Source organism: Bemisia tabaci, chromosome 1 (assembly GCF_918797505.1).
Source record: "Bemisia tabaci chromosome 1, PGI_BMITA_v3".
In the NCBI taxonomy this organism is placed as follows: domain Eukaryota; kingdom Metazoa; phylum Arthropoda; class Insecta; order Hemiptera; family Aleyrodidae; genus Bemisia; species Bemisia tabaci.
Window position 1 is genome coordinate 40,301,365 of NC_092793.1, and position 26,543 is coordinate 40,327,907.

Consider the following 26,543-nt stretch of genomic DNA (forward strand, 5'->3'; position numbering starts at 1 on the left):
TAGAAACAAAAAAAGTATTGTTTTAAGAACATGGGAAAGCCATTTTTTTTTCCTGGACTTCTGAAAAGCGGGTGTACTCTGAACCGAAACGTTTCACAACTTTTCCCAAAATTCAAACATGGACGGGAAAAGTCACTTGCTGGTGAGACTTCAATCTAAAATTTTTTCAAAATTTCAAAACAATATTTTGGCCCTGCACCTCCGTGATTTATGTTGTTCTTACCATTTTGTGATTTTGAAGGAAAATGCAAGGTTATGTTAACGAAACATTATGTAATGCTAATCCAAATCCACGATAAACCTTCCATTTTAAAGTTAGAAAAAAATTTAGGGCTGTTCCAGGTATTGGCCGTTATTCGATAAGGAATGGCAGAATACAAGAAATGTAAAAATTTGTTGAAAAACTTTTATTTACTAGAAAAGTTATAGGCTTTTCGGCGTCTTCATACCATCTTCAGGGTAAACAAAATTGGACACTTTTTCAATAACTTTGACCAGTCATGCTACTTGAGGATTATTAGTGCGGCAAAATGGAGATAATTTAACATTTGACTAGCTTAAATAAAACTCATAAAATGCATAAAACCAGCACCAAATTGTTAGTTGGAGGATTAATCATGCAATTGAAGACAGTTAGTAACAATGGGCAAAGAGCTCAATCTTAAACAACACTAGAGATAATTAGAAAGTGACTTGGCAGACAAATGAGTCACTCCACATACCTTTCATTGGACATTAGTGGGTAGCGAAAGTGTTAGAAATTGAATGAATCCCCGAAAAGTGGACTGACCACATTTCAGTTTCCCTCCTTGCTTTAAATTGATTGATTTCTTTTCTTTTTTTTCTTTTTTATAAATGCGAAACAGAAATTATGCTTTCTTCTGCCTCACTTTATAGACAAGAAATGAAAACTGCTTGGAAGCAAGCTTCAAGAGAGACAAGACGTGTACTTATCAGATCATACAGCCAATCATGTTAATAAGTTGATGAAAACGAAGCCAATAACTACAGAATTCTTTTGTATAACAACGGGAACCATGAATGACCGTTTAAGGTGTCTGGACCGGCGTTACGATTGCGTTCCAAGGAATGCGTGGGCGAAAAAAAAATCAGAAAAATCGCGTCATGTAATTTATGGACACTGGACAGCCTTAAAGCTGCCCCTGTCGTTCTAGGTAGTCTAAAGGTCGCAGCATTCAGATGCCACCAAAGGGGTCTTTGGTTCAAATCTTGGTAAGGATGACTGATTTTATCTGACTGTAAGATATCCAGGTATCTGTACAGACCCTTCACTTTAAGGACATTCGACTGGTTTGGAGAAAGGGAGGTTCCTGGTTAAGTTGGGGTGTTTGGATGAACTCTCACAATACCTGTCTGTGAATAATCTCCATTTTGGGACTGGGGCCGAAAATCATAAAGATACAACGGTGAACATCCAACAAGATTAGGATGGTGGGCTTACATATTCTCCTCCGTTGGATTTTCTATTATTTTCTGAATTAATAAAAATACTTTGTTAATAAATTTAAATCAAAGTAACAAAAGTCAATTTCCGTGACAACAAAATCATTTCACACAGACTACCATTATAATATTATATATAAACACTTGTAATCTGATTCAAAACTTGCCATCTTGCCAAGCGGTCTCCCATCCAAGTAGTAGCTACCCCTGCTGTGACTCTGCCTCGAAGATGAAATCAAGAGCTCTACAATTGGAATCGACTCTCATCTACACGCATGCCCACCTGGGAAAATACCTTAATACAAGGGGTATGGCCCTGAGTCTCCTGGAGACCCTTGACCACAGCTCTTAGATAATCAATGCTGATAGCTACTCATGAGGAATTTTACCCTCTTTAAATTAGTTCTTGACAACATTTCAAACGTTGACACCCGTTTTTGAGAAAAACAGGCAATTTTGGAAAACACTTTGAATTTCAAAGGAGGGTTTCACTTACAAGTTTATAGGATCCGAGTGTACCATAATTAGAGAATGCAATGGGTATTAAAATAAATAATATTAGTTTGAATAATATGCTGGACATCTGCAAGAGCTAAATCACCAGACTGCATGGTTAGATTTTTGGAGCTAGTGATTATTCACATCTGGAGGCACATAAATGTATTGAGCTGTCCTAATGAATTCCATTGAGTGCTCCAGCAATACAACATACCTTAGGAGAAAGGCAATGGGAGAAAAGGTGGGATATACAGAGGGAGAGAGAGGGAAAGAGAAGAGAAAATGAAAAAAATCTCTTTTACTGTTCGTCAAACCTTCCATGAGTTCCCTTAGAAATTTACTCACAAGCATCAGTGATGGTGGCATTGGTTCAAATGATTTTAATATTGTGTTTCAGTAAGTTTTCATTTTGTCACAAAAGTAAACGAAAGTTTTAAGAAGTGTTCTCTGCTTTTATACTGTGTACTATTACTACAATGATACAATTTGTAACATCCTCTCATTAGCTAGCTAGTTTGATCCATGTGTCACATAGGAAAATGATTTGAATAACAAGAACAAACAGAATGTTGAAAGATGTAAATACCGTACCCTAACTTGAGCGCTTGTCCACCAGCTCGAAGTCCCTCCTCTCCAAGAAGTGTTACTTGCTCGTCTTCTCTTGATGGTCCAGCCATCTGCGCATAATTTATTGTTTGCGTCATACTTAAATCATCCTGATTTAAAATGATTAACCCCCCACCCCCCAAACCGAATATGGAAGAAAATAAAGAAATAATTACTACACTGTAGAAAGCAAACAACACACAAGAAAGAAAAAGAAAAAGGCAGGGAGGTATTTAAGTATAAGAATGAAAAAGAATATAAACTGTAACCATATTGTGACTCACAAAATTTGGGAGATACGGTTTAAGACAGACAATAAGCATGACAATTCTGATGGATTTTAGAAAAGCTGGAAGTAAAAACGAATCATATATGATGAGGATGGATTCTAAAATATACTACTAGATATCACTTAAGTCAGTATCACTAATTCACAATTCTTCCAAAATATTCATGTTCAATTCACTAAAACGTGCAACAAACTGCACTTAATTCTACTACAGCTAAAATGTGACCATTTTCAAGCGGAAAAATTGATGAAGCATTGAATTAACAACGTGTCAAAGACGTGAGTTCCTTCATTTTCTATATTTAAAGCATAAGAGGATTTAGGAAACCAGAGGGAAAGTGAAGACTTCGAACCAGAGGCATGTTTTGCATCATAGTTTCAACGATATGGACAACATCACTTTTTTATTCCAAAATCAAATAAAGCTATAACAGGAGCTATTGTCTTATCCAGATATGGAAAATATGAGCTCCGGTTTGGTATCCTAATTCACAATTTGTGGTTTATCGATTAAAGGCAGTGATTCACTTTTCATGATTAATCTGTTACAGCCAATGACCAAAGCCAGCCAATGTTGACGATGGCCAGCCAATGTTGACGATGGCCAGCCAATGTTGACAATGGCTGGTCATTTCAGCCGGAGTCGACTATGGCTGGCCATATTGGTCAATTTCCATTTAAGAATAAAAATAGGAGTTTAAATGGACATTGGCCGGCGAATGTTGACAAAGACCAAGGCTGGCCGGCCAGTGTTGACAACGACCGAGGCTGGCCAGCCAATGTGTTAGTATCAAAGCATTCGTGGCAACCCTGCGGCCGCAGCAGAGCTTTGTGAGAGAGGACTGGCAGGACTGCTGGAGTTGCCTGAAAAGACAACCATTTTACACGCCGATCCCTCGACTTTTTGAACTTCAGTGGTTTCATCTTCTATGAACCCACGGAAATTCAAGCACTCAGAACGCTGAAAAATTCAATCCAAACAGCTCGCAACGCCGCTAAGAAAAATCTCGAGGTACAAGCTGAAAGAATAAAGAAAACTTCTGACAAGAAGTTTGCTACCGTTTCGATTGGAAAAACTGGCATCATTCCTATTTCTGATGTAGATAAAATGGGAGTCAAAGCTGCAAAAGGTGTCAACGCCGTCAAAAATGCACTACCCGGAGATGCGCGTGCCGCGCTGCCAACGTCCTTCGTAACCAAAGATGCCATGACAGCACTCCATGCACCAACAAATAAGGTGGGAATTTTCAAAAGTATTGCAGTTCAGGTTCCAATAGGACATTAGCTGACATGCCGCAGCCTTTGTTCTCATTGACTGGCCAATGTCAGTTTTTCGATCTTTGGCCGGTCTCTTCTTACGCAATTTGGCCAGTGTTGACAATGGCCCGTCATTTTAGCCATTGTCAACATTGGCTGAATTCAGTCATTGGTATAACATATCCATTAAAGACACCAGTGTGCTGCTGATGTAAAAAATTTAGTGTGCTACATCAATTCCTTCATCTTGACAGGTAGAATTCTACTTTTGATGTTGTCAAGTTCAAAAATGACAAAGACGCTCCCCCCCCTCCCCATTCAAGGTATGACGCCTAAAATGGCTGCCTCCAAAAGTGCAGGGTTTTTAACGGTCTCGCGAGTTGAGTCTGTAGAGACTTGGACTCAGTCTCGGAGAGCGAGATCGGCAGGCTAGTCGGGTTAAGGTAGCGAAAATAGGGGGTCAACCCAGAATAAATTGCAGCAGATGCTTTTCTTGTGGGAATCTCTCTAGTTATACTACCTTAACAACATACTAAAATTTCGACACGGTTTGACGATGGAAAGGGGGGGGGGATGGCCCCAAAATGTTAAAATGCACTAAGAAAATTGCATTTATTGATATATTTTTGCATTTGCCAAGAAAAGCATTAAGTTTTAGCCCAAAAGTGCAAAGGACCTATTAGAAAGTACATTAAAATTGCTTCAAAATGAGTGGTCGCTCAACACTCTGCAAAGATTCGTTCTTTAGTTACAGGGAAAAGAACAGAGCTTAAAATTGTGGCAGGAATATTTTCGATATCTGGCAGTTGACGATGCATTTTTAATGGAAATAATCGAGTTTTGGTGATCAAGCTTTCTGGCCTAATTTCAAAAGAAACTCACGGCTTACTGAGTTAGAATAAAGACCCTTTCCTGTTATATTGGCAATAGAGAATTTGCAGATGTCTGAAATTTGATGATTTTCGTGTTTAAGTGGAAACTACTGAGTGAACTGAACACCAGGATACCCTTAATTCATGAAACGGACAATTATTGGAGAAGATATGACCACCAAATGATCTAATCTGCTGAAATACATGCGTTTAAATGGGAAATGCTGCCAGATGACGTCACTAGGCGGTGCATTTTCTCACTTTTAAATCTATTTTTATACTATTTCCTATATCAGAAAGAAATTATAAAAAATATTCAACTGAAAATTCCACGCCTAGAATAAATTCACTTTCTCATGTAAAAAAATCAACTTTGTAAGTCCTCCCCTATACGATCCCGTGTGTTTTCGGCGGGTTTACGATCATTTACTCAAACACATGGCCAGGGTAGTGGGAGATGGATTCTTGTCGTAACCAGGCGTAACCCCGTGTCAACAAACCTGCAACAACACATCATTACCTAATTAATCAATCATGTTTGTGCAGTTTTAATTATATTATTATATTATATTTGTGTTCAGTACTCGTAAAAAGGAACCGCGAAAGATGGAATCTGCCAGGGATTCTAAATTCAGCAACAACAAACAGGATTAGTTTCGAAATAAAAATCCAAAGTGGTCAGTGCTTGCGTTTAGCTTCGATAATTGTATGTAATGTAAGTACCGGATTAGTTGTCTAATTTTGCGGGTGTATTATACCTACGGAGTAAAGTTATTATGGAGTAGTATTATGATGCATTATACAATGCATTTGAGATTAGGTTATCTTGACTCAATGTGTTCCGCTGCTATTATCTAGGAGCGTTCCGTCTCATTTCATTGGAGAATTTGAGCGTTTCCTAGCGGCCCCTATGCAATTATGAGATTAGTCCCAAGGACCTTTAGGGCACTTAATAATGACTCACGGTGAGTGCTTTTGGAGCCATACTTTTAAAGAATGAAAGGCCTATTTTTTGAAAATCTACTGGCATGACGCTCTCCGTCTGCGTCGAAGTGCTCTCCTCGTACATGACGCGTAACCTTCAATTTTTAGTTTAGTCCAATGACTCACAGGAACTTAAATTAATGAACAAGGTGGTTGATCTTATGCTAACTTGTAGAAGAATTAAAGGCATTTGTTTCTAAATTTACAGTCCTTGAAAATGAGCTGTTTGTGATGTGGTGTGACGGAGCAAAGTGCCTACTTTTGGGCCTCGTAATCCTTGAATTTTAGAGTTTAGTGCAAAGATCTTTTTGGAACTTAATTAATGACCAGGTGATGTGCTTGCTGCCCTTTTAAGAATTAAGCCATTTTTCAAAATTACAGTCTTTCAAAATGAGCTTTCCGTGTGATTTTGCTAAAAATGGCGATGAGCGTTGCCCCCACATTTTTAGCGTACCTCATAATCGATTTTGGCGTGCATAAGGAGACCATAGATTTGGTGTCCTGTGCCAAATTTTGAATGGAAATCGAAAGATTGATTTGAGATATCGCTGTAGAAGATTTGGGGGACGCCACACGGCAGGACACATTTTTTCAAGTATGGTTATTTATATCCTGGGACCTAAAAGTTTAGAATGATGAAATTCAAAACTTTTTTTTTTTTTTTTTTTTGGAGGATGACAATACTCTCTCTACCCTATGGGAGCGAGAAAGTAAAAAATACTGTGAACTCAGCCCTTTAAGCACTTTCAGATGAAGCAATACAAAATTTGCATGCAAATTCTCCATTCACCTTCAAACTCCATCGAGTTTATTTCATAAATTCTCAAAACGAGAAACAGTCTAGAGACTGATGCCATATATCCTTAGGCTCATAAATAATACAAAATCTAAAAGAAGTCGAAGGGAAACAGGACCACTGACATCTGAAGGAATATAGAAATTGCTCACATGTTGCGTCAAATCAGTTCAAGAAGAATCTTTCGCCGAAGATATTAAAGACCTTTCGGTACCAGCTCCTGGTCTAAGTAGGTCAAGCAAAATATTTACATTGCATCCCTTTCTTGATAGAAATAGGCTGTGCAGGTTAAGTGGAAGATTGCTAAACAGTGGGTTCCTTGAAGATGCTTAACGTCTGATGTTACTTTCAGCTAAACATCATTTCACATCATTAGTGTTCCATCAAGAACATAATCACCTAAATCATTGTTCACCCCAACGACTGCTTTCGGCAGTTTGACAAAGGTTTTGGCCGCTTCAAGCAAGATGATCTGCTTTGACTTTTGTGAATCACTGCATCGTGTATGTGAAGAGCAATTTAACCCTTTTATCAGGCACTTTATTTATTTATTAAGATATCGGGATGAGGTTAATCAATTCTAAAATTGCAGTTTAGCGTTATATTTCTTTAACTATTAATAATTATGAAAGTTGTTGTAAAAGCACACGACAGATAATGGCGCCACTGCCTGAAACTTGCGTCATTTCTCAACTACCATTCTCATCTGTCATTTGGTGTAGTTTACGCTGGACGTTGTTAAGCAAACAGAACGGAAAAATTCGCCAGTAATGAATCTCTATGTTTGCGTATTTATACAAGTTGTCCCAAAAGTCCGTACCCCTCCCCCTCCCCCCACGTGGAATTTTTGGACCTTAGAGGTAGAAATATGAAACTTCGGGAATTTTTCTATCTCAAACGACACCATCTTCTAGTGGGGTCAGAATTTTTGCCCCTCTCTTGGTGGGCCCCCCACCTTCTTTTTCACATGGTAACCCCTATCTTGTGATATATCATTGGAAAGAAAATTGAAAACTAAGAATTTTGGCGCAAACTGCGGATCAATATCTCGATTTTTGATGGATACATAATAGGTCAAAGGTCAAATTTGACCTATTTTAAAAAATTCATAACTCCGGTTCAAATTATTGTAGAGAAAGAAAAAAAATAAAACATGAAAATTTACCAAATTGTAAGCATTTTTAAGTAAAAATCACAGAAATCACTTCAAGCTAACTTAATATATGAATTATATAATTCTTTTCTTGTGATTTAGAATCGACAATAGATCTCTCTGCAACTTTATTTATTACGGCATTCAAAAAATGTATTTTGCAAAGAGGAATCCCCAAGTACTATCTTCTCAGATAATGCAAAAGCATTTGTGAGCTCTTCAGCACATCTCCAGAAAATTTTAACAAGACAAATAGTGCAAGATTATTGCTTAAATGTAAACAGATAATGGAAATTCAGTCCTCCATATGCTAAACATTTTGATAGAATTTGTAAAGCTGCAATTATATGCATGAAGACACACATCAGGAAACTGGTTGGAACCGCTTGCATTGTATCAAAAGAAGCAGAAACATTATTGGTAGAAATAGAGGCAATTATGAATTCGAGACCGCGAACTCCATTATTGTCAAATCCTTTAGATTTGGAGGCTTTGACAACAGCACATTTTCAAATAGAGAAACAACTGTTTGCGCTGCCAACAACCATCGAACGAAAATCTTATTATTGATTGGATTAAAGTGAATCAATATCAAAATTTTGGTAGCGTTGGAGAAGCGAATACCTATAAACCCTTCAAAAATCGTTTAAATGGCCAAACTAAAGAAAATTTAAAAATAGGACAACTGGTAACATTCCTCGACCGTTTTCTACCTCCCATGCTATGACGCTTAGGCCGTGTAATAAAGAAGCAATCAAAGATCTGATGGACTAACTAGAGTGGTCACCTTGAAGACAGCAGAAGGAGAATGCGTTAAAGCCATTTCAGAACTTAACCCTTTACCGCTGAAGATATTACCGATAATAGTAAATAAGTATTCAAAATAATGAATACTTAACAACAAAAAAAATCAAATAAATAATGAAATGATAATAAAATGCTAAAAATCAACATAATGCTAATGTACTGATGCAATGTGTTCAATTATGAGGGAGGAGTATACGTCTATGTTAACTCATTAGCAGTTATATCTTCCTAACCTGGTATTAAGAAAAAGGTGAATAAATTGAATCTGTGATCGTGGAAAGCTCTGGTTTTACTCTTAGGGTTCCACAGCAGCCAAAAAATGCGAGTATCGGTAAAACTTGATTTTTTCCATTCAATACATATTGTTAACTGCCAAATATCGAAAAATTTCCTGATTCCGTGGAGGAGCCAATTTCGGCCCTAATCGCAACCACTCTAGTGGGGTCGCTTAGGGTCAAAAAATTTCAAATTAGGCTACAAGCATGAAACTTGGTGAAAATATAGTTTAAGATACCTCGAACGAAAATCAATCGGGACCCAAGCTGGATCTCCCATGGCTCCCTGTAATTTGACCGCCATTTCCCAAGGTGGCCACCTTACGCTGATTTCCATTTTTTCTCATTTATCAGACTTCATTGCATATCTTTCTTTTGTATCTTCATTTTTGCTTTAGTGTCAAAGCTTCTAAAACTAAAGGATTTGACAATAATGGAGTTTGCAGTCTCGAATTCATAATTGCTTCTATTTCTACCAATAATGTTTCTGCTTCTTTTGATACAATGCAAGCGGTTCCAACCAGTTTCCTGATGTGTGTCTTCATGCATTTAATTGCAGCTTCCCAAATTCCACCGAGATGTTCAGCACATGGAGGACTGAATTTCCGTTATCTGTTTACATCAGAGCAATAATCTATACTAATAAAGCAGACTTCACGTTGATTGACTCACTCACTGACTGACTCACTCACGTATCAGCGGATCTCGTGAACGGGAGGCCGTGTGACCCTGAGATTCCGCACTGGGATCCCTCTCTACCCCGAGGCGCCGGATAAGGGAGGATTTCGCGATCCGCCCGCCGGTTCGCGGGATATCGCGGTCCGCGTGGGTCGATTTTCCCGTAAGGACAACGGGTGCGAGAGAGAGTGCGAGCGAGATGGAGCGATTTCCGCGTTTCGCGCTGAAAGACAGCTGATAAATTTTACGTGTGTTCCTTTGGTACGCGCAACGGGTGCGAGGAAGATGGAAGGGGTTAAGCGTCCAACGAGTGCGAGGAAGATGGAACGAGTTCGGCGTCGCGCTTTTGGAAACGCCGCACCATGATTGTTGCGAGCTCCGACTCGTGCATCCGTTGCCGGGCTACTCTCTCAGGGATGTGAAAATCTGGAAAATCTGTCTATGCATCGGCATAGAATAAAGAGACTGGCGTAGTCTCTTCATTCTACGGCATTGGTTCGCGATTTTCGCGATTGGTTCGCGCATTGGCTCGAGTGCCCTTCCGTTTTTTTTTTTTTTTTTTGCAAGATTAGTGAAAAATGTGCTCCGCGGCACCGTTCGTTTCGTTTTGTTTTGTTTTGTTTTTTTTGAAAAAATTTACCTGCTCAAGTTCGAAAGTAAAAAAAATGTTGTGATTTAGTCTTCACGTCGCCTGGGGTTACTTTTTGTTACTTTTATCTTGTTTTGAAATGATTAAGGCAAATTCTCGGGAAAGTTTGAGAGAAGCTGTTGCTTGGCTTCATTAATAAAATGAATAAATAAAAATGGAACATAAAGACGGTGTGCAACGCTTCAATCGGAGGAGAAGCGGGGGTTTCGCGCGCATTTCATCAATATTTGACTCCGATCGAGGAAACGAAACACATGAGTCTTACTTGCAAAATTTTAAATCATCGCTAATGCTCTTTTTTTTCTTTTTTTTTTTTTTAATTTGAAAACATTAAATCTTATATAGGGAAACCGATGGTTACATCCCATAGTTCTCGTGAAATTTAGATTGGATTCTACCAATTCGTCACTTTTAACAAGCAGAATTGAAGCGGGCAACTATTTGAACTCCGGAGTAGGTATGTGGTATCATACAAAATTGAAGGAAAATCATACGTTTTCGCCCATCTCAAGTAACAGATGTTTATGAGTTTTATACGTAGTCTTAATTGAGTCAGAAATTCGCGTGTATGCCACGATATTGATGTGAATAACGCGCAATTGTAATGATCTTAAAAATTCGCTAGGAACACGACGTATTTGCCGTGATACCGTGGTGATTATCGTGTCATTTCTAATTTGTTTTACAAAATCCCTGGAAAAATCAAGTTTTCTCCGCGATGTAGATGACAAACCCGCCATTGCTGTGAATTAAACGAAACCGCTGGCTAAATCCCGTAATTTTCGCGGCTGAAACTCACCAGAAAACTTCAATTGAACATTGAACTGACAAAAGTAACAAATCTTCATGAAAATAACCAACTTTTGATTGGGTATTTTTTATTGTTATAATTATCATGTGAGCTTATTGCAGAACGGACCAAAATAGCAGCATACTACTAATCTCTACTTTTTAATCAAACCAGTGCGTCTCGCCAATTTTGAAATAGTAGATAATAATTCAGAAACACAATTAGTAACTGATCACTAATCACAGTGATTGCTGATGGTGGGGTTTTCCTGTGCGTAGCACGGGTTTCCTGCTAGTCTTGTACTATTTGTCTTGTTAAAATTTTCTGGAGATGAGCTGAAGAACTCACAAATGCTTTTGCGTTTTCTGAGGAGACAGTACTTGAGATTCCTCTTGGCGAAATACATTTTTGGAATGCCGTTAAAAATAAAGTTGCAGAGAGATCTGTTGTCGTTTCTAAATCACAAGAAAATATACATATAATGTACATAATAATAATATAATAATATATAATAAATATATGAAATCACAGAGATCACTTCGAACTAATTTTAAGGGGGGGGGGGGTTTCCGGACCCCCGAATTCGTCAATTCAAAGGTCTTACGATTTCCTCGCGAAATGAGCCAATTGTCCCTAACTGTGCCTCAACATTATCTCGTCAAGTTCAAAATTAGTTCAACATTGAGTTTTCAAGTCCCCAAGTTTCGGGCAAAGTTCAAAAAAAGGAAATTTAAAGATATTTAAGACAGTTTAAATTTCGTTTTTTCTAACTTTGCCCAAAATTCAAGGACTTGATAACGCAGTTTTGAAATAATTTTACACTTGACCTTCGAATCGACGTATTTGGGTGTCCGGACCCCCCCCCCCCCCTTTAAGTTAACTAGAAGTGACTTCTGTGATTTTTACTTAAAAGTGCTTGCAATTTGGTAAATTTTCACGTTTAATTATTTTTTTTTCTCTACAATAATTTGAGCCGGAGTTCAGAGTTTTTGAAAATGGGTCAACTTTGACCTTTGACCTATCATGTGTCCGGCAAAAATCAAGATATTGATCCGCAGTTTGCGCCAAAATTCTCAGTTTTCAATGTTCTTTCCAATGATGTATCGCAAGGTAGGAGTTACCATGTGAAAAAAAGGTGGGGGCCACCCTAAGAGAGGGGCAAAAATTTTGACCCCCTAAAAGATGGTGCCATATATGCCATCACTTTCAAGACTGTTTCTCGTTTTGAGAATTTATGAATTATACTCCACGGAGTTTGAGGGTGAATTGCCAATATAACAGGAAAGGGTCTCAATTCTAATTCAGTGAGCCGTGAGTTTCTTTTGAAATTAGGCCAGAGAGCTTGATCACCAAAACTCGATTGTTTCTGTTAAAAATGCATCGTGAACAGCCAAATATCAAAAAAATTTCCTGATTATGTGGAGGGTCCGATTTCGGCCCAAATCGTAACCCCTCCTTTGTAAGGCGAGTGAGTACACAGGTGATGTGAGTAAAATTCAAATGCAGGTGAGAATAGACACTTCAAAGGCACCAGCGAATGCAAAATACCATGCTTTACAGTTATGGTCTTAATTTGAATTGTCGCCTGTATGAGATTCCAATAAAAATTAAAGTAAATCTAACACGCAAGCAGGAAGTAATAAAACTCTCAGTCTATGAATTTTGATTGAAAGTTCTAAAAATGTCAAGAAAAACTGAAATCCTGATGGATATGAGGTAAGAGGGCAAATTTGCAGATACCACTGGAGAGGATTAAAGTGTGGGATGAAAAAAAGGTAGCTTCATGCAAACGAACAGAAGAAACTGTGTACAAAAATGATCTACACATGCGCATTTTATTTGAGTCATTAATCAGAAGGTTTGACACTTAAGGGACTCGGAAGACATTTTTTGACCTAGCCAAATCTTAGAACAAACACAGGCGAGGAAATTTAAGCTATAAACGTCGACCAATGAGCTAAAGCCATTAAAACTTCCTGAAAACAGTTTTAATTGATCGTTTTGGGTTTTAAAGGCCTCAAAAAAGCAGTCGTCTCATAGTTTTCTCGAATTACACTCACGTGTCACATGGAACATCAATGAAATATTAACATTATAGTATGCGACTTGAAAAATGGCGGCTGAGGGGCAGAGTCGGGTGAGCGGCTCAATTTATAAATGTACTTATTTACCTGCGTTTCAATCCTTATACAATCTATCAAGCCCGTCACTAACTCCGCTCCTCAGCCGCCACATATCATGTCGTAAACTACATACAGTCTTTTCCCCAGTTTTTACGAGCAATTTCCTTCTGAAAAATTTAATTTAGCTGAGAGAAATCCAAAGGAAAACTGGGCAAGCTAATCCTCTTTCTTCCAGGGGAATTTCAAGGGGTTTTCCAAGAGGACCTCGAGAGAAATTTTTGGGGGAGGCTTCTAGAATCCAAAATTATCGAAAAAATAGTCCTTGGTAAGCCACCATAATATTAACTAGTTATTGACAAAATTTACTTTTTAGACCTTAGTCCCTCAAAAAATACTACATGAAGAGACCAAAGACCATTAACTAAACTATTCAAAGAACATCAAGGTACAAATGAATAACTGACCCCAAAATTGCACAGATAAACAAAACATGGTTGGAATTTAAGCAAAGAGTAGATTGCACACAGTTGATAGTTCAGGGGTTAAATGAAGTCTACCATGAGACTGTAAAAAAAATAAATAGACTCAACGCAAGCTGAAATACTAAGATGCCATTTCGTCCTCATTTAACGATTAAAGTTAAAGGTAAAAACAGCAAGCTAGAGGAGTGGTCAAGAAACAACCAACACTGATGCAGGAGTGCTGGCTGTTTTAAAAATCAAATTCTCTTTAGTGAATAGGATTGAAAGTAGACATAGTGTAGCTTGCCATGTGAACAACTTAGGCACATGAAATCATCTTTTATTTTTATATATATATATATATATTTGCCGATTTTCGATCTAATATGTCTGGACTCACTACAGCGGTTCTTGAGCACAGGTATAAATTTGTTGATGGGAAAGATAACTGTTTTGTGATAGTGAACTGATTATGCAGGGATTTTGGCACACTTTGCCTGGTAATGAATTTTGGATCACTCTTGATTTTGTTGATCATTTCACTTTCTAGTGCTTACATCAGGTGAGAAATAAAGGAGAGATCTGCTTTTCACACAGTTGGATGGTTATATGGTGCAGAATGGGTTAGCTAAGTCATTTTTTTATGGTATCATTCGAAAGTAGTAAGTGACCAAAGCTTAAAGTTTTTTGTTCTCAATTTTTTTAATGACTGCAACCGGGAAGAAGGTTGACTTAAATGTCAAAAATTAAGGTGGCTTAAAATGGGGTTTGAACCATGCACTGCTTTCAACAATAAGCGTCATGATTGATATGGCGGCTGAATCCATAAAGGAAGTATACACAGCAGCGTCGCATTGGCAGTGTGTTTTTGTTTTTAATTAGAGGTAACGTAACAAGGTGGTGAAATAGTGCTGGGTCCACACCATTTTGCGGGGAAAACAAAGCCAAGAATTTCCAAAAATTACAATTAGAGTCAAAATTCAATTTTTTGAACTCTAATGCGTACCAGTACGAAACTGAGGGGGGGAGAACTGTTCAGCTCAGGCAGTTTGCATTGGAATATTGAAAATTGGAGGTTATGTAGGTTACTCTTTTTGTGATTTTAACCAATTGTTCTCAATTTCTTGCACTTTTCAATCAGAATGCAATACGGATTTATATAAGATATGAATCATTTGCACAGAACTCACTAATCCTTACACAAGAAATTGAGATGTCAACAACGGCAGCATGATATTAGTAAGCAAGTTGACTTTGCTTTGGCCATCTTCCCGTCTATGATGCATGGTGTCAAAGATTGATGATGGTAGCGAATGAACGGTTGAAACACGTTTTTGAGGACCCCTAAAAAGGAGGCGTTATATCTCCGTGGAGACAATTTTTTGTGCAATTTTACCTTGCGCATTGTTTTTCTCGTACCGAAAACAGAGGGAATTGACTATTTACAAGGAAATCCCTCCTAAGCTTAACTGGCCCATTATTTACCTCCTTGTCGGAATGATACACTAAACCAAACAAAAATATGTCTAGTTTTGCACATACCTCATCGAAGAATACTTGAGTCTTGCGAAGAATATGTTTCAACTCCGTGAGTTCCAGAAAATTTCTTTTCAAAGCTTCTGCATTTTGATTAACTTCCCGTAGCTCATTCTCCAACTTTTCAAATGTTGCCTGGAAGAGGCAAAAATCAAGGAGATGTAAAAAATTAAAGAATAATAAGAGAAATAAAAAAATTTTTTCCTTTTCTCACTAATATATCTAAGTACTATGTCAGTTCTTGCTAACTATTTTAGTTCTAGTCAGTCATTGATTCTACATCACAGATACTGTTCCTAGTACGAACAAAATGCAATAGACATAACAGGAAGTAAAAATTCTCCGACCCTTTGGTCCTATTTAAAATTCTGTTTTAATGACATACATGCACGACTGAGAAAAACCTAAAAAATTAACCAAAAGGTGCTTCAGTACTTTCGGAGATCAGGAACGATGCTGATGCATTTCTCCAATTCAGGCATTACCAGGGTGTACATAACAAAATTAATCTGTTCCATCTTTAACATTTGATTTACTTGATGACTTGGAGAATAGCTCACCCATTTTTTTCGCAAAGTCATTGCTTAATTTCTTCTCCAACCATATAAAGAAGTCCATTTCAGAGTTTTTACGTTGCAAATTCTCAGTGTTTTCCCTGATTGATTGCATAAAATAACTCTTTACAACTCATTCGTCACAGATGTGCAACACAATCACTCTCCCTGAACAGTTCAACTCTGATTCATTCAAAATTTTGCAAATACATACGGGTGGATTTCAGCTAATGGGATAAAATATGGGAAAGACGTATAAATGGTTGCTTAAAACTTTCAATTATAACATTTTCTCTCGATGTTTGGTTTTTTGTGTAGAGGCAGGTCACACCAACCATGAAAAAATCCCTCAGGAAATTTGAATAACTCTAAACCTTTTTTTCAACGTGCTAAACAGTGAAAATGTCAGTTTAGTGACGTGAGACTTGGATGTAGTGAATGTATCAAATCGTTATATAAATAAACCAGGCCCTTTTGGGAGCTTTGTCTAATTTTTAAGTCTTGCATGTATATTGTTTGATATAATATACATCTAAACACCAGAAAACTATATTATTCACTTTAATTTGAGACTTGAAGCAGGTAACTCAATATTGTGTCAGTTCGGTGACGCTACGCGTTGTAGTTTGTGGCCACTCACGAGATAGCGCTTGCGTGCAGATTAAGGCATGACTGAGTGCAGAAGTGGAGAACGAACAGACGTGTACTTGATAAGTCCACATATTTCCTTCAATTTCAGCATGATTTCAGTTTTTTCTATGGTTTTTGAAGTGTCTCACTTATTCAATGTCAGTTTGGTGACACTGTTTCCCATCAAAACTTTTGGTGAAGTATGAGAGCAAATATTATATAAATATTTTTTCCTTACATCTACAGGTGGCCTCTCGACCTAACTTCAAGATTTGTTTTATTTTGTTACTGTAAATTGGCAGGAACAATTAATAGCAGCAAAATGTCAGGTTTGGTGATGTCACCAAACCTGACATGTCCGGCTTGCAGTGTTCGAAACTCATCTTGGAGTTTCAGGAGCCATGTGGCGCATCAAGCTCGATTTTTAGGGGCCAAATTGACTTTTTGCCTACGTATAACGACGCATTTAGTGTCAAGTTAGATGCAAGGTGTTTTAGTTATAGAACTACTAGCTGTTACTTGGGGAAATTTCGAAAAATCACCAAACAGAAAAACTAAGATTTTTTTTTTTGGGGGGGGGGGGCAATTTTTAGGGGCGATGATGGCGCAGAACCTTCATTTTTTAGGCGCCATGACTGATTTCTTAGGCACATTTGGCGCGTTGGCGCCTGTGAGTTTCCAACACTGAAGGCTTGGTAAAGAAAAATAATCGTAAAGATATTGCGATGCACATAATTAAATGCTACAGTATGGAGTTCTAAGATAACAGAAAAGTAGTCTTCAGCTTGATACGGCCGAATCAATTTTCAACTTTTTTTCAAAAACATTTTCTCCCATTAGCTGAAATCCACCCATACACGGAATCACTTATAAGATGATGACTGATGGTATGTGGGGCCTGTTACAGAACTAAAACCGTATTTAGCCCAAAACTTGAAGAGGCTGTTACAGCTGTAAAAATCACTTGGTCGCAGAAAATATTTATGTCTGAATACACCTACTACCTAACCTAGAATACATACAAGAATGGTCTCCATAACACTTTCAAGCAGGTTCAAAACTGGCCCCTATCAAAACTCCTCCCTTCGTGAGTGATGTTAAGTACCAAAAGAAGTATACAAACCTCAAGATCTATCATTTCCCTTGGCTGAGGTGCCTCAGGGCTCTCTCCAGTGTCATGCATCAGGATAGCATCTTTCTTGATTTCCTTTTCAAGGTAGCGTAATTTTCGTTCCATTTCATCACAGCGTCGCACTTCATTGACAAATTTGCGTTGAAATGCATTAACATCAGGATTTAACTATAACAGAGCAAACAACATTCAATATGAGAGAAAGCATTATGCAGTCCTTATGCATCTTTAATGCATCTTTAATGCATCTTAATGCAGTCAAAAGCAATATCAAGTTGGTTCTCACATAAAGCTGTTTGGGTACTGCGTCCAGCATATTTTCTGACTTTTCGACCCCCTTCCCTTACATGGCACCTGTAAGACTACTTTTTACTCTCTTTTGAACTTCCCGGGACTAGTCTGATGATGCCTTGCCTACAATCCAATAGGCAAAAACCCTGCACTTATTGATTGGAATATGCCGCTTTCAGGGCTCATTGGTGGTGCCTTCAGAAGTAATTCTGGAAGTGGCAACACTTTGAGACCCGCGACAGGAGCAAGATGGCGGCCGTTAAAGTCCGCCATTTTGTTTTTTTCAAAGCGCTGTCCTTCCGTTGCTATTGATCCGATTTTGATCAACTTTTTTTACATGAAAGGTAATTTCGAAAAGAACAATATTATTTCTTCTCAATTTTTCTGCTGGACTTAGGTACTATCGACGAATTTAGTTTCCCGCAGAGTCTCTGGTGACTACTTAGCGACGGCGCGGCGCGTTCCCTGATAACGCTCATATGAAAACGCACTCGTTGCTCTGTGAGCGCGTAGTCACTAACACAGATGCACATGAAACACACAATTAAGTTTGTCCATTTACCGGCAGAAATTCAGAATTCACATTGTTAGATCTTTGGGATGTAAACAGAGATTTGTAATGACGTATTGCGCATCGATTCCTATCCTCACTCGCCTCTCCTTCTTGTGACCAGAGCGAGGAAGAAAGGATACCTTCTTTAAAACCTTAACCTTCTTAACCTTCTTCTTTCTTACCTTCTTTGTCGGCCTCCTGTGGTGTAGTGGTTGTAATGCTAGCTCTATGATCGGGAGGTCCCGGGTTCGATTACCGGCCAGGCGACCCGAGTTTAATGGTCTCAAACAATGGTTGCCTGGGTCTGGTTGTTCAGTAGGGACGGAGGGGGGCCGGGACTATAAAGCGCGGGATTAGCCCTTGTGGGCTACTAAAAGAGGTAAAAAAAAAAAAAAAAAAAAAAAAACGGCCATTTTCAACCTTGGACTGATCTTCGAAATATTTTCAGAGTTAATAGAGGATTACTTTTGGAGTCCAGAACACTGACGATTATTGAAATCGGTCAATCACGGGGGAGGGGGAGGGGAGTCAAAGTAAAAAATTTCAACTCGCATATCTCGCTAATGGTTTGTTGCAGAGAGATGATCTTGGTCTCAAAATTTAGAGAAAACCACCAGATTTCAGGCAATGTTTAAATAATTGGTTTCTTTTGAAAATTTCATCCATTGCTGCCACGTTGTCCCAGCTTAAATTTTCACATTTTCAGCTGTGATGTTGAGGGAATCGCACAAAAAGTAACACAAATTTTTTTGGATGAAATAAGACCGTTAAAGCTTTAAAACAAGCACGAATTCATCCTGGGGCAACAAGTTGGAGGAGAGATATGATTATTCAAAGTGCATGCAGTATACACTGGGTCCTGGTTTGTTCTGAGTCCCAAGATCACCCATGCCCCCAAACCGACCACGAATTACGAGGTTATGCATTTTTATACCCCATCAGCTCATTCCGTAAGACAATTATTATAAAAAAATAACAAAATATCAAGGCATATGAATGTTACAGGACTAGCCTCAGCTGACGCTCGCTGCATTAACTTTCAAAAATCATGACTCTGTTTCAAATCGTTTCTCTAGGATGGACATAATTTTTTAAAAAAGCTCAAACGGTACGCTTTTATTAGCAATTCCTCTTTTTTCCTCTTATTTCTACCCAGGGAACCGTTGAAGGTAAACATAATCTTCTTTATGATCGAAAACTTTGATTCCCCTGTATCCATTGCATATTGATCATTTATCATGATCTTGTCATTTTTGACGAATGATTTTGTCCAGGAGTGACTTAAAAAGGTACCGCCCCAGCTAAAAATGTAAGAAATTGAAAATTTGAGCTAAGGCAACGTGACAGCAATGGATGAAATTTTCAAAATGGACCAATTTTTTCATCATTGTCTGAAAGCTGATGGTTTCCTCTAAATTTTGGGACCAAGATCATCTCTTTACGACAGTCCGTTTACGAGATATGCCAGTTTAAAGTTTTAACTTTGACCCCCCCCCCTTCTTCTCCATCCGTAACTGTTTGATTTAAAAAATCGTCAGTGTTATGGACTTGGGAAGTGATCCGCTATAGACCCTGGAAGTATTTCGAAGATCAGGGCGAGGTTCGAAATGACCGCTTTTGAATAAGGCCTATTGATAACCGTTTTACCATCCATTCTCCTCCACTTTATTGAAAGTCTCCTGCATGAAATGTTCTTGCAAGTCGATGGGAAGTTAATGTCGTAATATCATAAACCGATTTTTAATTTCACCTTTGCTCCGCATTAGAAAAATATCCAGCAAAATTGATGATGGTCAGAAATAGCTAGTGATTGTCAGTAAAAGGGAGTACAGGTTAGCAAATTGAAGAAGAAATATAGTGTTTACTCCAGTAGATCAACTTTTCACACACCTTTCCTCACAAAATGAGCCCATGCCAATGGTTGGGTGGATGTTACCATTAGACCCATAGTTTTTCTCACTTGTCAGCAATGCGGAGTAGCAAACTTGGAATCGATGTCTTCCGGTTGCGAGATCTCAAAATGTTCAGTCGTATTTAATTTTTTCCCTCGAATGGAAAAAAAAGTATCTTGTCTCCAAAGTTCAGACTCTTAGAAGATTCGACAAGAAAAATACTCTTGATTCAATCGGATTTTTCCTTGAATCGGGAGCCCAGCCTCTTAATTCACGCGAATTTCCTTATTATTCGAGAAAAAATTGGATTGACTCGAGAGTATTTTGTAAGAGTCTGGACTCCGGATCCAAGAGACTTTTTTTCCAGTGCAGGTAAACAAGTTAACATCAACGTTTGCGCTTTCCATAGATTCTTCCTCCAATACAAAAATTACGTCGAATTGTGTTTTAATTGAAGAATGTCGGGAAAGCTGCAAAGTCGCTAAATAAATAACGAATTATTTTCCTCAATCCGAAAAACGAATCAAGAGAGATTCCAAATAGTCAGGAAAACGCTTAGTTTCTTGTTTGGGCACGAAAAGTCTAAAAGTAAGCGCATTTTTCAGAATTTTCTTAGGACCGTTTCTTTTCTCTCTCTATTTTCTTTTCTTTTTTTTTTCTTTTTTTTTTGATGTTATTGAGAAAAGGAGAGGAATTTATTTTCGAGTGAAATTATTTAACGAGTCTCCTGACATGGAATTTAACAACTAGAACAAATATTAACAACTTAAAATAGATAAAAGGGTATTAATGAAATGACATATAGGTCCCCCGTTTAAACAGTTTACACCACTGCGATGCCATGACGAAGTTTTTACTCCTCGCAGATCCTAAATATTTTGTAGCTTCTGCCAGAATAAGTAGACGGTTTCCGTACAAAATGAAACGCAGATGAACTCAAAACTGTCTGTCTTGCATAACATAGGAGTGCAAATGAGTTTACTTCTTTTTCTTCTTCTGAACAAACGGCAGGAATTGCATGGTTAATCCCAATGTAATTGACAGCCCTGAGTTCAATTAAGACCATAATTTCTCTCTAACACTCTTAGGAAACCAAGGCTTTCCTTAAAAACGGGCTGTTTCGAGGAACCAGGCCCTAAGGCCGACTTGCCCATTGGCAGACACGCTCATATGGCGCGCCGAGTATGCGCCCCTGTAACCGATAGCAAAATAAGAGGAGGAAAAAAAAATATGACCAAACCTTAATCATAATTCATATCAAATTTCAAAAATTAGAGACATCTAAACGGGATACAACTATTCGTGCTAGATGGATGTCCATGATGCACATGAAAAATTTAAGGCGCGAAAATTTGAGGCGTGAATTCGCAATGCTCTGCTCTATGCTGGTAGTCAGATCCGGGAGAAAAGTTAAAAAACGAGGCCGGATTAGGTTTTTTCTACCTTCGGCTATGATGCTCACGTAGCCCTTGAGGCACCACTACGAGTGAGACAAACGAAACCAACAAACACAATATAGGAACAGAGTAGAGGAAAGGATGTGCGTTGACGACGGCGAAAAGATACGACTATTCGTGCTTGATGGACGTACGTACGTGTTGCATCGGCAAAATTGAAGGCGCAATTGCCCGAGGCGTGAACTCGCGATGCTCCTCTATATGCTGCCAGTGAGGCTTTGCTCAGATTCGGGAGAAAAGTTAAAAAAGAGGCCCGAATAGGTCTTTCCTGTCTTCGGCTGAGTTTATACTCGATTTTTTATCAAGTCCATGTCCGATTCTTTTTTGGAATGATTTGCAGACCAACATCTAAAGCTCGCGTGAACCGGCCCCATACAATCTACGGGACAGGTTTTCTCAGGAAGCCTCGGGTCGATTAGACCCGGCCTCAGCATTTAAGGGTTGATGAAAATATCATTAAATGACTGCCTTCCTCGCAAAAAGTTGGGATTCAACATTGGATCCGAAGGAGGCCATTCCAATAAAATTGGGTTATGCAATCTCACAAAATTAGGCTGTAACTGTTCGGTCATGTTTGAAAACATTCTAATTTCCAACAAATGATTGCTGAATAGGACTTCCTGCCAGACCGAGTTATACAAAAGTCACCTACCATCCCTGTAACTTTTTTCCTAATTGAGATAGACATTTGAAACTTTGGGAATGTTCCTCGATCTAATGTAGTGACTTTTTGGTCCCCCAAAATTTTGGGGGGCGGGGGCTAACTTTTTTTTCAAATGGCAACCCCCCTTCGTGATACCTCATTTGAAAGATAATAAAAACAGAAAATTTTCAGCGCAAACCGCAGGTCAAAATAATGATTTTTGACAAATTGGCGGCCGGTCAAAGTTCAAAATGGTGGAAAGGACCTCGCTCATCTCTTATGGGAAGCTGCACCATGACCGAATGCTAATTAATTTATGTCATTCGATTCTCCTCAAGATGCTGATCAAAAGTTATAATTGCGCCAACTTTCTACGATGCACCGTTTTTGCAAAAAACCGCCGAGAAGATTCAATTATTCGGCGACAGTGAATAAAAACGAACAAAGCATTTGAGAACAAGCCCGATGTAAATAAAGAAAAAACGTAGCGCGTGTCCGTCTTCTTATCTGTACCTGCCGACTCTGGGGCTATCTCCCTCCCGCTCTCGTCCGGTTGACGTTCCGTCTTTCCTGTTCTTATACTCCTCAAGAATCTGATTTAGATGGTCGAGCAAAACGGCGTGCGGAATCCGAGATAAGACTGCCGGTCGGTGCGGGAGTTCCCCTAATATGTTCACTCGAGCACTGAAATGAGGAATCTTTCTGGCTTTTTGTCGCCGAATAATTGAATCTTCTCTTAGATTTTTTGCGAAAACGGTGCATCGCAGAAAGTTGGCACAATTATAACTTTTGATCAGCATCTAGAGGAGAATCGAATGAAATAAATCAATTAGCAAACGATGATGGTGCAGCTTCCCATAAGAGGTGTGCGGGGTCTTTTGGCTTCTCCGTTTTTTATCAGCGGATTGGTCTGAAACTCGGAATCCTTGGGTTTTTCGTGACGAGAAAAACGACTCTGGCATTAGTTTTCCAGAAAAGTCAGTCCTTTCCGAAATGGCGGCGGTTACAATGGCAGCTTAGAGCAGGAAGTGGATATTTAGGCCGCTTATCGTTGGCTTTGTATGAGACTTGGTATCCGAGGGTATTTCGGCACGAGAAGAATGAATATTTCATTGGATTTTTAAAATTTCGAAAAATTTTAAAACGGCGGCGAAAAAATGACGGGAAATTCATATCACGGCTGTTTACCGATAGATTTGCACGAAAGTATGTACTCTGGTAGTTTTTGGCTCGAAAAAAATGAATCTTTCATTGGATTTTTTAAATACTAAATACTTTAAAAATGGCGGCGGAAAAATCGGTGTTACGGCCGTTTAGCAATGGACTTGCATCAAACTCGTTACCAAGAAGGCTTTTGGCTCGAGGATGATGAATCTTGGCCATAACACCAATTTTTCCGATACACATCCATCGATAAGCAGCCTACATATCCACTTCCCGCTCTAGGCTGCCATTTTAACCGTCGCCATTTTGGAAAGGACTGACTTTTCTGGAAAACTAATGCCAGAGTCGTTTTTTCTCGTCACGAAAAATCCTAGAATTCTGAGTTTCAGACCAATCCGCCGATAAAAAACGGAGAAGCCAAATTTCCACCATTATGAACTTTGACCGGCCGCCATTTTGTAAAAATCATTATTTTAACCTGCGGTTTGCGCCGAAAATTCTCTTCTTTATCATCTTTCGAATGAGATATCACAAAAGGGGGGGGGGGTTGCCATTTGAAAAAAAAGTTAGTTTCCGCCCCCCAAGATTTTGAGGGGACCAAAAAGTCGCTACTTTAGATCGAGGAACATTCCCAAAGTTTCCAACTCCTATTTCAATTAGGAAAAAAGTTACAGGGGTGGTAGGTGACTTTTGGATAACCCTGTAGATCTCTGTTGCATTTAATTGATTTGTCCCTATCTCTTCTTTTTAACTTGCCTTACTGAACACTTCGTTCTTTGCCAGACTTAACATCCTTTCCCCCTTTCTCTCCTTCAAAATTTCACCTTGTACTCGCTAGATTACAGGTTTCAGTTTCCGTTCGAGGAAGCTAAAAAGATCTTTCCAGCTAACATGTTTCTCAAGTTCATCATTTTCAGACTTTTAGTCTTGCAAAGCAGTATTTCAGGTCACCAGCTTTGCCTCGGTTTCTCTAGAAATAACGATGCTTGGATGCGTCTAATGGCTGTGATTTGTTCTCTTTTTTTTCATTTCACAAGTCTATCGGTTACTTTACCACGTTCAGTTTTGAAATTAGATAGGATAGAATGGAATAGAATAGATGTGAGGCAGTCCGTCCATGCGAGGAACATTTAATTTTACGAGGAAACTGATGTCCGATAGAGATGATTAAGGTCATTTTTGGATCTAGTGACTAAAAATACAAAAGGATACTTGTATACTATTTCTAACGGATGTTTCTCGCTTCGTCAAATGACATAATGCGCTTGTAAACCCTCATGTGGAACGCATCCTATTTTTCCCTTATTTATTATAAAAAATTATATTATATAAAAATTATTATATCTAGGTCCTTAATGGAGGAGCTTCCACTAACTGTACGTTTGCTGCTAAATCAGAGAATGGCCGTGTTTTTCTTTTATACCAATGACCAAAATTTTGGAAATCCGAATTTTTATACAAATGCGTATTTTTGCCATCTGAATAAGGATTTTTTTTTAAAATTTTTTATTTATTTTTTTATTTCCTGAATAAATGATTTCCTGTCCTTTTAGACTTCAAAATAACGGATCAGTTTTATGAAGGATTCGTGGATGGATGATGCCATTTTGACCAGAAAACCCTGTTATCAGAAAAATGGAGGCATATTGTTTAGACATGCGGTATGCAATACATGTCTGGCTATGTATCTTTGGCTCCCTAATTCAAGAATTATTTTGATTTATCTCAATCATGCATTATTTTCCAGAACATTAAATTTTTCAAAAGAAAATTCATTTATAAATAATCCCAATTCGCCTGGAAAATAGCGGAGGCAGGGATAAACCGAGGTCATACTGTCGCGCCGCGCCGTGTGCGTCTCCTCCTGATAAGGCCCTCTCCGGCGGATGGGTCGGTGGACGCGAGGAGATAGGCACTTCAGGTTGACCTTCCATCTAGCGAACATTTCTCTTCTTCGAGCCTCGGAGACGTTGCAGCATCACTTTCTCACTTTTCTGTATTTTCGTTCGTTTTTCCTTCACATTGTGCTCCTGATGAAACGGTCGGTGGAATACAGTAGCTGATGCGCAGGCAGGGACGAGTTCTATAGGACGCCCACGGTGCGTTTTAAACAATTTTAATGCGGTCAACATACCACCCACGATTTTTTTGCGGAAATGTCAACTAGAAGGCCTACTGATTGAGGAACAACAAACCGCGAAATCTGTGATGGGGCCGTTTTTGAGAAAATGCGATTTTTCGCTTTTTTGGCGGGAATTTCGGGCCAAGGCGCTGAAAAAGTCAAGTTAGGCTGTTTTTGTAGTTCTTAAATGCATATCCTATACATTTTGAGTCAATCAAGTGCCAGTAGATAGCTATTCGTGCATTTTGCCCAAAATTCATATCCTGAAATCCACGACTTTTGGGTTTTTGGGGGGTTAGTCAAGGAGAAATCCGAAAAAAGAGGGTTAACCCGGAACAAATTGCTTAACAAACTTTTCCTACGTAAACTTCTTCAGTGGGTCCTATTGAACAACATACCAAAAGTTTACCACGGTTCGCTCCCGGAACACCCCCCCCCCCCAATTGCCTAAATTTCAATATGGCGGCCATAATAAGGCCTCTGGGAGTTCGATTTTTTGAAAAATACGCATACAGTGTCATGTGAGGTGTCAATTCCTATGTAATTTTGGTCGTAGATTTCAAATATGAAGTCAAAAAAGTCCCTTGATCAAAAGGGGGTACCCCAAATCCAAGATGGCAGCCAATTTTGAAAGTCAAGAGGGTGGATTTTTAAAAAGTTCGCGTGATAAGGCAAGTGAGGTATCATTTCTTATGTAATTTTGGTCGTAGATTTCATTTATGAAGTCATAAAAGCCCTCAAGTCAAAGGGATTGCTTCAAATGCAAAGATGGCGGCCAGCTTTGAAAGGCAGGAGGGTGAATTTTTGAAATGTTTACGTGACATCCCTAGTAAAATAGAATCAACCTGACGTCAGGGTATGTTTCAT

General features: G+C 38.7%; 1 protein-coding gene across 5 annotated transcripts in view; it reads right to left on the reverse strand.

Moving 5' to 3' along the window:
- Positions 1-26,543, reverse strand: part of Vha100-1 (V-type ATPase subunit a family protein Vha100-1) — a 122,024-nt gene that overhangs the window by 84,774 nt on the left and 10,707 nt on the right. For 2 of the 5 annotated variants that reach the window (XM_019058109.2, XM_019058112.2), the window contains exons 2-4: positions 17,546-17,722; positions 15,245-15,373; positions 2,554-2,678 (exon numbers count right to left, since the gene is read on the reverse strand). In XM_019058109.2, coding sequence (XP_018913654.1) covers positions 2,554-2,678; positions 15,245-15,373; positions 17,546-17,722 — 431 coding nt within the window. The remainder of the gene's footprint in view (positions 1-2,553; positions 2,679-15,244; positions 15,374-17,545; positions 17,723-26,543) is intronic. The other 3 variants (XM_072300996.1, XM_019058110.2, XM_019058111.2) reach the window with 2 other exon arrangements.